We start from the raw sequence: 12,365 nt of genomic DNA, 5'->3' as shown, positions 1-12,365 counted from the left end.
ATTTTGTGTTTCTCTTAGAAAAGCAATGAAAAATTATAATTAGTTTTAACTAACACCAATTCTGAACAATGACTCTGAGTAGCCTAAGGTCATTTATCTAAGTCTCATATTCATTTTCATTCCGTTTTTAGAGTATTTTATATAACTTAGAACAGAAGGAATTCTTGTTGTGAGGATTTATTTTAAATTCTAATAAAATGCCACTTACTAAATTGTCTGAAAGTCAATGTTATGCTTTTTATGGGATTCTGACTAAAAATATTTTGACACATTTTCTTTATTCTTTAGTGCTTATATATTCTGTTTTCTCTGTTCTTGAGTGTTAAAGCAAATTGGAAATAATATGATTTCAAAGTGAAAATATAAACTACAGAATATTACTCTTTTGTTCTTGCGAGATAATTATTTAACAGTTGTGGAAACAGGCATTTGGTTTCTCATAAACAACAACAAAAAAATTAGATGGAAAGCTTTTCAAAACCAACAAAGCCTCCCTTTTCTTTTTTGTATGACTTACTGCACAGATAGTCTGTTTGCTCCTCTTGAGGTGGTATCATACTATTCATTAAAATTTTTCATATGAAATTTGAAAAAATTTTGATAGTAAAAATTCTTTTCCTTTCATAATTGCTGTTTTAGATGCAATGACTTGTGTCAATGTATATTTACTCACTAAATATTGATTCTCAGAAGATTTAGGCAATCTTGTGTCACCTTTTTGTTCTTACTTTTACTATTTATTTATCATTGCAGATTAAAAAAATCAACAGAAACTTCCCTGTAAACCAGCAGGTAAGATGGAGAAATACTTGAAAAGTCAAATTATATAATTCTTTCATTGTTTCTATTACAAAAGATAATATTGATTAAATTTAATTTTATGTGGAAATAATATGTACTATTATTAACTATCTTCAGGAAAATATATAGCTTATTAGATTTCTTTCATATTATGTGATATATCTATTTGTCTAATCACATTAAAAGCAGTCTGTAATACCAACAACAATCAAAAGTATATTAAAAAAACTTTTATCTAAGTAAACTAAGTGAACACTATTTTTTACACAAATTATATTTATTTAAATACAATGTCAAAGAACATGGAGAGCAATTTACATGAAATAGTTTTACTGTATCAACATTTAGGAGTACTTTACATAAATAATCTAAAAGTTAAAGAGGATTTTCACAATTTGCTGACTGTATTTCAAATGAGTCTAAATTAATGCATAGAATAAAGATAATGTCTGATTAATCAAGCAAATAATTTAGTTGACTTATCCTATATAATAAAGAGTTAATATGCAAATTGACCCTCACGCCCTCATAAGATGGCTGCCTAAGACCAGGCCAGTAGGGGGTTGGTGAGGGACAACCAAACGACTCAACAGCAGGCTGCGTGGGGCGATCAGCCGGCGGGGGGGGGGGGGCAGTTAGGGGTGACCAGGCTGGCAGAGGGGGGCAGTTGGGGGCAACCTGGCCAGCAGGGGGGGGCAGTTAGGGGTGACCAGGCAGGCAGGCAGGTGAGCAATTAGGAGCCAGCAGTCCAGGATTGTGAGAGAGATGTCCCAGATTGGAGAGGGTGCAGGCTGAGCTGAGGGGGACCCCCCCACACACACACACCCCGTGCACGAATTTCGTGCACTGGGCCTCTAGTAAGACTAATAATTGATTATGGAATAAAATAAGTTGATTATAGAGAATAATAACGGATTCCCCTTCCCATTTTATTACGCTAGAACTAAGTTTTGTATTCCGTTCATAAACATACTAAAAACATTAACTCAAGTAAGAAAAGTAAGTGAAAGCTCGGTGTTTTGACTCATGTCATCGGTGTATCATGTTTGAGCTCAGGTCTTCTGTGTGCACTCTTCCTTCCTCGCCCAGTTGTGTTATCTTAGTAACTGGGTTCCAGTTTCTACTTCCTTCCCCGTCCCCCCATGGCCCCAATTCCTGACTACCTAGCTTCCTTCTGTCTCCTCACCTCTGCCTAATTCTCTTCCTCCAGACAGAGATATGGGGAACTTTCAGTTCTGTTAAGCCTGTTCCCAAATGTTCCCTCTGTGAGACCTTGCACAATCTCATCTAGAAGGTCAGACCCTTTGCAATACTCTGTATCTCCCCTTCCCTGTGCTCTTTAAAAAAAACACACACACCTGTTTTCTTGGGACTGCTTATTCTTTCTTATAGCCTATATTCTAGTTTTTTCTTTTGAAATGCACAGTCACTCAGAGTGGACTCTAAATTACATTCTTGCATTGTATTTAATTCACTGCTGTATCCCCAATGAGTATAACATTAGGGAGATAGCAGTCCCAATGTCATCTTGTCCATGTGAGAAGGAAAAATGTCCAGGTTACCAGCCATCTGAAAAGATTGCCTTTATAGGCAGGGAGCTGGGATGCCATTATAGCTGAGATAGCTCTTTGCCGAACAACAGACATCTTCAGTGTGACTCTTTAACTGTGAGTCAGGATGGCCTAGGGTCATTTCGTTTGTCAGAGTAATCCATCTAAGAGGAACGGTGCTTTTCAGAGAGCACCGACACAGGTTGCTGGACAATCGCCATCCTCCTTCCTGTTAACACACTGGGCCCCTGCTGCCGAGGCTACCTGCTTTTAGGCGCTGCCCGCCGTGCCTCTTCTTTCTCTCCTGATTGCCGCTCTCCAGAACCCCCTGGCACAGGCCCGACCTGCTTCGTTTCCACGTCTCGAGAAAAAGCCTTCTGAGCCAAGCCAAGCCTTGGCGGTGACCAATCAGAGTGATTGCCCTGATCCCCCTGTGGAGGGCTTTGTGCTGGGCAGTGGCCGGCTCAGCAGTGGTTTTCAGGGAGGCAGCCGGCAGGAGGGAACGGAGAGGGTTTTCTGCAGCTGATACACACTTGACAATAGGCTCAGCTGTCCACGCATCGCCACCTGTGCCCTCCACCCACAGTGAAGAGTACCTCCTGCTTGTCTCAGCGCACTCGGGGTACATTCAGCTCACTTTGTAACGTCTCTTCCATATTTAGCTCTCCTTTAAATCCACTCTAGTGCCATTTCTCATAGAGAAATATTAACAAAGCAAAAGTCTTATAACTGCCCACCTTACCCCCCCCACCCCCCCCCCCAAAAAAATCATCTGATGAAACATTTGATCAAATAGTGGGTGACCGACATTACAATGCCATGGGTTTGGGCAGAGGAGAAATTTCCCCCCGAGAGGACTGAAGGAGTAGTTTTGATAGCTTTACCCAGGAAAAGGAAGCAGGCTGGCCTCCAGTTTGAGAGGGAAGGTAAACTTGATGCCAAATAATGTCAAAGGCTGTCACGAGACATAGTCTGGCCTGTTACTTAAGCAGAATGGCCCCACCCTGTGGGAGTGGCATTGACTGAATGCAAAGAACAATGGAAGGAGAAAAAAGAAAGCATTCACATTAGAAAGTGGGTGAGCCATCCACAGGAAGGCTCTCAGACTCCAAGAGGTAATGGAGTGGACACTGTGGGAAAACACCCTCCAGGTGCACTGTGGGAAAACACCCTCCAGGTGCACTGTGGGAAAACACCCTCCAGGTGCACTGTGGTGGCAGGGACCACCTAGTGTCACCTACAGACGTGTAGAGGCACGGTTTTGTCAGAAGCCTTCTGGGAACTTGATCAAAAGCAGACACGTGGATTTGTTAGATGCTGTGGAGGTCGCTGTGTAAAAGAATGAGAGGCCAGGTGGAACATCGAGATGATGGTAATTTGGGTGATATCACATCTCCTCTCGCTTGATTTAGGGACTTGAGATTAATTCTGAAATTCTGCAAGGTGAGGAGTGCTGTGAGATGACAGTACCACTAAACCAGAACTCCTTGGGGGGTGTGTGTGTGTGTATATATATATATATATATATATATATATATATATATATATATCCTACCTAATAAAAGGGAAGTATGCAAATAACCATCACTCTTCCACGCCCACGATTTGGCCGGCAGCAGGCTGGGGGCGGGACTTGGGGTGGCCAATTGGGCTGACAGGATGAGCGGGGGGTGGGGACTCACGAGTCCCCGCCCCCCGTTCTTCCAGCAGGCCCCAATGGCCGGCACTGCGGGAGGACCAATGGAGCCAGCGGAAGGCGCTGGTGGCGGAACTCGGGGTGGCCGATTGTGTGGCTGCCAGCACCAGTTTTCCGCCAGCAGCAGTTTTCCTCTGGCCACCCGCAGATCGGAGTGCCTCCCGATCGGAGTTCCTCTCGGGGTGGCCGATCGCGCTGGCGGGAGGCGCTCCCATCAGTGGGTGACCAGAGGAAAACTGGTGCTGGCGGAAAACTGGTGCCGGCAGCCAGGTGAAGGAAGGTCTATTGCACGAAACTTCGTGCAAAGGGCTTCTGGTATATATATAATTTTAGTCTCTTGCCTCTTGTAGGCATTGTAGATTTCTGTGGCCTTGAGAAACAGCTGTTACTCCAAGCTGCTTTTAGTTGAAACATTTAAAATTCTACTAATTATCTGTGTATACAAACACATGCCTGCCCATAAGTGCGCGTGCGCGCACACACACATATCAAGAGGTAGAAAAATGGTCTTTTTAGAATGGAACTGCAATTGATTTTTATGCTGATTTTGTATACAGTGACTGTTAAATTCACTTTATTCCGTGCTCCTCTTTTCAGCTTTATATAAACTTCTGGCAAATCCTTACATTGCATTGCAGTTTCGTTTCTATGTATACGTTTTATTATTTCACAATTTCCAGTTATCTGCTATAATGTATGGACTAGTCATCTAAATTTTGAACATATATTGAGTAAAGTAGTAGTTTCAGTGTTTGGGTTTGATATCTCCAAAATCTGAATCTCTTATGTGTGTGTTCCCTCCCCCTTGTCTGTTTTATTCCTTGGTTTTCTGAATTGTATTTATTTTTGTCTCCTCGTATGGCTTCTAAATAATGGTTAAATAGTAGACAATGTACATAAGAGTCACAGGCATAACTTGAGGATGAGAATGATGCTATCTTGCTCCAGAGAGGACTTACTTTTATTTTAGGCAAAATAAAATCAGAAGTACAATTTAGCCCTAGCTGGCGTGGCTCAATGGATAGAGCGTAGGCCTGCGGACTGAAGGGTCCCAAGTTCGATACTGGTCAAGGGCACATGCCCAGGTTGCAACCTCGACCTCCAGTGGGGCGCTTACAGAAGACAGCCAATCAATGATTCCCTTTCATCATTGATGTTTCTATGTCTCTCTCTCTCTCCCTTCCACACAATACAGTGTACAGATGTATACCTGAACACTGTATAATTTTGTTAACCAGTGTCACCCCAATAATTCAATAAAAAGGAAAATAAACCATCATGAATCATTTCAAGGTTGACGTTTTCTGAATCATCTGGACGTGAGCTCTTGTTCCCGTAAGAGCTAAGTAACACCTGCCTCAACACTGCTGTCAGGAAGCAGACCCCTGTGACCTGAAAGCCAGAGTATGTTTCCTAAGGCTCCCCCATTGGAGGGCCCAGGACTTTACCTTACGCCCCAAAACCAAGGCTGAAAAAAGCGTCTCAATCTTGTATGGCCACTTCTGTATTAGAAAGTACCCCTCTGGCAAAAGCTGATTCACATTTGGATTCTCTTTTATCAACCACCATATTACTATGAATTTTTTTTCCTGGTAACGCTTTATTTAATATGTTCTAAAATACCTAGTGTTTTAAGCACATTTGAAAAATAACATTTTTCTTGTTTTCTGGCATGACTTCAGTAAGAGTGTTGTCTGATGACATAATATAAAACAACTGGAAGTAGAAAATAATTATCTCCTACTTTTATTTTATCTCAATTATTCTGACAAATTATACTAGCCTCCTATAGTTAATCTAATCATTTTCTTTCTTCTTTTATGGTATTTTCAGCTAGTAAACTTTATTGCTCTTTTACTCTTTAAATTTATTTTTTTAAATTTATTTTTCAATTACAGATAATATGCACAATATTATTTTAGTTTCAGATATACAACATAGTGATAAAATATTTATTGCTCTATGAACTGATCTTCTTGATCTTCACTGGTTAATAATAATATTAGAACAACCAGCTATAGTATTTGGTTATTTTCTAATTGCTTATATGGCCAGGTAGATACTTAATCAAATAACATCATAGTTTTAAAAGAGTAAAAAAAAAGAAAGTCTTGGAGCAGGAAAGAGCATTCTGCCAACACTAAAGCCAAAGTAAGTGACCTGATGTAGAAAATATATTCTCCCAGGTACCTCTCTCATGTAGGCTGTGGTCAGAGGTAAGTAAAATGGCCTCTGGATATGTTTTCAAGAATATAAAATATTTATTTAATAAATGTTTATGTACATGCTTCACTTTCACCTCAATTAAATGATGAAAAGAGAAGTAACCATTTAACTTTTTTTTGGAAATGGATCCACTTACATTTAAGAGCTAGAAGCAAGAGTTGTTGTCAGTGCCATTTGATATATGAATAATGCTTGAACAGCCTTTAGTCATCTTAGACCAGTGACTAAACCAAGGAAGACGCAGGGGAGATGCGGCACACCACACTAGCGGTGATAACATCAGGTGTCTCTCTTTGGTTTATCTCATCGCCCACCTGATTATTTTATCCTGGGATCACTTTCCCAGAGAGTAAGATGTAACTAACCGGTAAACAGATGGTATAAGTCAATGAATTCTATTACAAACAAATATTCTCATAGTATGAATGGTAGAAAGTGAGAGATATAATACATGCCAAGTTGGATTACGTAAACACTTGCAGATCTTTGATAGTGGTTTACATATTCTTATTGAAGGCAAATCTGGTTCATGTACTTCTGCATCCGTTAACTTGATACTTGTATTAGAGCATTAAGATATAAAAATGCACATAATGCCTCTAATCTGAGGCTTTTTTTGTTGTTGAAGTAATTACATTCCATTTCCTTCCAGATAGTCTACATGGGTTGGTGTGAGGCACGGGAGCAGGACCCCCTTCAGGATTCGGTGTACTCGCCAATATTTCTAGCCCTGAGGGGCTCGTGTCTTTACAAGTTTCTGGCACCTCCAGTAAGTGTTTTTGTCCGATACTTATTTTCCGATATGATCACAGTAGAGTGACATCGACTTAACAATAAAAATAGCAAGTGGCCAATATTTTTTGAAAATCAGCCACAGAACAAAAATAGAACACTGTCCAAATGTTTTTGAGTATATTTTGCTAAATACATATATTCTGTCATTAAACATCCTATCTAATAATAGAGTAACATGTAAATTACCATCACTCCGCTACGCCCACGATTGGGCGGCGGGAGGCTGGGGGGCGGGACTCGGGGTGGCCTATCCGGCCATTGAGAGGCACGGATCCACTGCCACTGAGGGGGGCTACCCTGCTGTTGAGAGGCGCAGGGGCGGAACTCCCGCCCCCTGTGCCTCTCAACGGCCAGATCCACGGCCGCTGAGGGGGCCTGCCGCGGACACCCAGCTGCGCCTCTCAACGGCAGGGTAGCCAGGTGTCCGCGGCAGCCCACCTCAGTGGCCGTTGAGAGGCGCAGGGGGCGGGAGTTCCGCCCCCTGCGCCTCTCAACAGCAGGGTAGCCCCCCTCAGCGGCCACGGACCATCAGAAGCAGAGGAGCTGGGTGCAGGCACCCAGCTCCACCGTGAAAAGCGAAAGCGTGTAGGGGACCCTACACGTGCATGATTCAATCATGCACTGGGCCTCTAGTTACTTTATAACCCTTGAGAAATCTAGAAGTCTTTTCTATTTAGGCATTTATGATAGGCAAGATATGTTTATGTGGCACAAGTCTGTCTACATCAAATCAACAGTACTTTTGATATCCTATATGCTAGTCATCGGGCTTTTTATTAAGTATGTATGGGTATCTATTGCACCTAATATCTTACTTTTGAAACAGATACCTTCCATAATTGTCATTCTCAATAAATATTTATTGAATATAAATATCAAATGTCAGACCACTTACAGGTCTAATAATGGATAGGGCCTTGGAATTATCAAGTCTGACTTGCTGCTATTTTGAATGTCTCTGTGTATACAAAGTTCACAACACCAAGGAGGCAGGTAAAAAAGCCATTCATATGTATATCCTTTACTATATTACTACTCTGAATAATTTCCTATGATTGGAAATGTAGGTGTATGGTTAACACTTCAGTAAGTGAAACAATTTCACTGTCCTGTTTGGTACCTTCATAATTTTCTAAGGTGTTCACATCTTGAAATGACTACTAATATAAATAACGTCTTTCTAAAAAATTCAACTCCGTGTTGCTCTCTGGTATTCTTCTTTGTAGGCAATGAGTGGTAAACAAACAAAAAAATGGTGTGTGAAATGTAAATACTTATTATTGATATGTAAAGAATACACATATTTAAAATGTGTAAAGATATTGGGCAAGTTGAGGTTGTTGCATGTAACATGAGATGTTTGCCAAAAGAGGAAAACAAATAGTAATAAAGCTTAGAAGAGAGGGAACCACAGCATTCTACATGAACCTCTGTGAGAGTTACAACCGAGAGACTCTCTAGTACAGTGGTCGGCAAACTCATTAGTCAGCAGAGCCAAATATCAACAGTACAACAATTGAAATTTCTTTTGAGAGCCACATTTTTTAAACTTAAACTTTTTCTAACGCCACTTCTTCAAAATAGACTTGCCCAGGCTGTGGTATTTTGTGGAAGAGCCACACTCAAGGGGCCAAAGAGCCGCATGTGTCTCACGAGCCGTGGTTTGCCGACCACTGCTCTAGTACATATGTGACAGGTTCCCCTAAGCCCCATAGTATGTAAATAACTTAACGAGGGAATAGGAGCTATTTTTCTAAGACAAATGGCATATTACTTTCTCATCTTTTAAAGGTGACAACGTGGGATTGGACCCGAGCAGAGAAAACATTTTCAGTTTATGAGATCATGTGCAAGATTCTCAAGGTATGATCAATAGGTAGTAAAAATTTTAATTTTTCCTCAGCAAACAGTGGTTCAGCTCATAAGTAGAGTCTGAAAAGCAATGATGCATGATTATAAAAGAAAATAGAAGACACAGGCAAATAAAATTATAGGTAGGGTGTCCAAAAATTTGTACATGCACTTTGAATAATAACAAAGGCAATGTTTATTGAAATACAGTTTATTTTAAAAATTGAGCTATCAGCGGTTAACACTTGTGTATATAATAGAATGCAGAGAGGTGTGTAGGCACCCTCAAATTGGTTTAAATAATTGTGAAGCAGGTTTTTCAGTTTCTCAGTCTGGGGAGGAAATGAGGAGCTTGGCAGAAATCCATTGAGGAAGAAGTAGAAAGTGCAATTGGAAATAGCCTGAACTTAAACATCTGTTATTACCATCGTTTTTGGCTGAGTAAAATATAAAAGAGAAACATTTGGATATATTTGTTTTAGAAAATGTAGAAAATATAAAGGCATATGCAAAGAAAGCTAATTTGTGTGTAGGTTGTGTTTTTTTTTTAAATTATCAGGGTTAGATTATCTCTCTGAGTATGCAAAACAACATACAATTACTTTTTATTAATTAAATTCCTGCGCTATACATAAAATTGCTGTGATAGCAAATCATCCAGAATTCTTCATAATTTCAAATGGTTTCTGCAGCCATTTTTAATAAAAGAAATGGGAATACTTCATAAAAGCTAAATAATAATCTATATTCAGTTTCTGCTCTAGGGTCTGTAGGCTTGTTAAGGTTGACCTTGTTTATGTAATCAAGGAGAACTGAGTTCCCTGTACTTTATGTCAATTATTTCTCTTCCAGTTAAAGACTCAGTAGATTAGAAAATGCTGGAACATTTACAACACAATGAAATGTATCAAAAGTGTCTGAAAGCAGAGACAAAGAAACATGATTACCTCAAAAGCATTCATAATATTTTTCCCTATTGAATAATTCTAAATGAAAGCTGACATTTATAATAGCACAAAAGCTAAATAAAAATATAGGTCATTGCTGGATCATCACTGTGCATGGTTTTAGTTTTAGTTTGGGATTAACGGTAGAACAACTCTGATATGCTTGAATTTATTGTTAATAAGAAAAAAGTTCTGGAAACTTCTAAAAGATGTACTGGTATCTGAAGAAAAAGAGATCGTACTTAATTTAACTTAATAAAAATAATTACCAAAATGACTAATAAGATTGCTTTCTCTCTTTTTTGGGGGGTGGGATTTTTTTTTTATTGTTGATAGTATTACAGATGTCCCCCAATCTCTCCACTCCCCCACTCCGTTTACCCTCTTCCTCTCAGCCTCTGCCCCAGGCCAAGCCTTCATCACACTATTGTCTGTGACCATTGGCTATACATATATCTATATAAATTATTGAATTAATCTCTTCCCATCCCCTCCCACCCTGAGATAGGTCAGTCTGTTCCATGTAGCCATGTCTCTGGACCTGCTTTTTTCATCAGTTTATTATGATCATTAGATTCCACATATAAGTGAGATCATGTGATACTTGTCTTTCTCTGACTGGCTTATTTCACTCAGCACAATATTCAACAGGTCCCTCTACGTTGTTGCAAAGTATAAAAGATCCTCCTTTTCTACAGCTGCATAGTATTCCATGGTATAAATGTACCAGAGCTTTTTTATCCACTTATCTACTGATGGGCACTTGGGCTGTTTCCAGATCTTAGCTATTGTAAATATTGCTGCTATGAACATAGGGGTGCGTATATTCTTTCTGAATGGTATTTTGGGGTTCTTAGACTATATTCCCAGAAGTTGGATTGCTGGACCAAAAGGTTGTTCCGCTTTTAATTTTTTGAGGAAACTCCATGCTGTTTTCCACAGTGGCTACAGCAGTCTGCATTCCCACCAACAGAGTTCTGGGTTCTCTCTTCCCCACATCCTCGCCAGCACTTGTTTGTTGATTTGATTGTAGCCTTTCTGGCAGCTGTGAGGTGACAGCACTTGGTAGTTTTCATTTGCATCTCTCTGCTGACTAGTACCGTTGAGCATTTTTCCGTATGTCTATTGGCCATCTATATATATCCACTTTGGTATGAGGTTTGTGGTGGTGTTTGTGTGGTGGAAAGCAGATAAAATGACATAATAAGGAGCATGGGCCTTATTAAAAGAACAGAGGAGAGCCACTGAAGGATTTCAAGCATGAGGGGGAAAGCGTTTGCCTTTCTAGCTCCAGAGGGAGATAGGATTGGGAGGGTGGAGGAGGGGCAAGCCAGGGGCTTTCAGGTGTGCCATATGATAATCCATCACCTGTGTATTTCCTTGTATGCTCATCATCCCAAGGTTAGTCTCCTTCTGAGCAGTGATCATGTTTCATGGAGGCTTAGTGATACTGTAGAGTAGAATCTTTATGACTGGCATCGTCGACACTGATGGAAGAAGGTACGAGCACGTTAGCAATCTGAACTGATGTTTGCCAGCCCGGGTAACTCCAGGTTTTCATCAGGACAGTGACCTCCTGGACCAGCGGAAGCACTGTTTCACTGTGCAGTCCGAAGCTGGGGAGGACCTCTACTTCTCCGTGGAGCTAGACTGTGACCTTGCCCAATGGGAGCGAGCCTTCCAAACAGCAACGTTTCTGGAAGTGGAACGGATACAGGTGAGAGTCGGTGGGATTTTAGGATCTGGGACATAGAGACGCATGCCCACCAGCTTCCAGTTCGCATAGAAATTCAAATTAGCATAACAACACCACTTTTGGAATCTTGACCTCCTTCTCAAATACACTCGATAATCAGCCATTGTGATTGAACGAATAGTAACGCAGCTCTGAAAACACATTTTTAATTTCTCCACAATTTGATCTCTCGAGGCTATTTCCTATCACTCATCAAAAATACATTGGGGATTTAAATTAGAATCCGTTCCACTTTAAATCTAAAATGAACATGCTCTGATTTTAATTATACTTCACAAGACTGTTTCCTGTTCTGCAATCATGACCACCTCATTTTCAGCTAAATGGCTTCATTCACTCACAATGCTTTTTCTTGCTAGGAAGCCTTCGCTTCCTTTCTACCCTTCAAAACTCCACCCAGTCTTTGAAACTTTTTTCACAGGTCCTATCATCTGTGAAGATTCTGCTGACTTCCAGTCTACCCTGCCCCCTGACTGCCACTATTCCTTGCACAAGAATTCTGTTCAGTATTACTTGATTTTGTCACCAATATTATTTCCTTAGCTCTGCTCACAGTCTCATAGTGGAGTGAAGTGTGCTTGACATTGCTCACACTGAGTTATAGTTTGCTTGGGATAGTCTATCCATCTACCAACCGAAGTACAATGCATGTTGTACATCACAAGTATTCAACAGATGCCTATTAAATTTTATTTCTTAAGCATGAAGTTATATCTAGATCAAACTTCATAGATCCTTCAGCC

The 12,365-nt window shown here is 40.4% G+C and overlaps 1 protein-coding gene across 1 annotated transcript in view; it reads left to right on the top strand.

The window, feature by feature from the left end:
- The window catches only part of SNTG1 (syntrophin gamma 1), a 53,636-nt gene that overhangs the window by 34,614 nt on the left and 6,657 nt on the right, over nt 1-12,365 (top strand). The window contains exons 10-13 of the mRNA XM_079796575.1: nt 754-792; nt 6,926-7,042; nt 8,860-8,931; nt 11,431-11,583. Coding sequence (XP_079652701.1) covers nt 754-792; nt 6,926-7,042; nt 8,860-8,931; nt 11,431-11,583 — 381 coding nt within the window. The remainder of the gene's footprint in view (nt 1-753; nt 793-6,925; nt 7,043-8,859; nt 8,932-11,430; nt 11,584-12,365) is intronic.

Source organism: Cnephaeus nilssonii, assembly GCF_951640355.1.
Source record: "Cnephaeus nilssonii genome assembly, chromosome: 18".
In the NCBI taxonomy this organism is placed as follows: domain Eukaryota; kingdom Metazoa; phylum Chordata; class Mammalia; order Chiroptera; family Vespertilionidae; genus Cnephaeus; species Cnephaeus nilssonii.
Note: the sequence above shows the minus strand (reverse complement) of the source record. Positions and strands in the feature narration are given on the sequence as shown.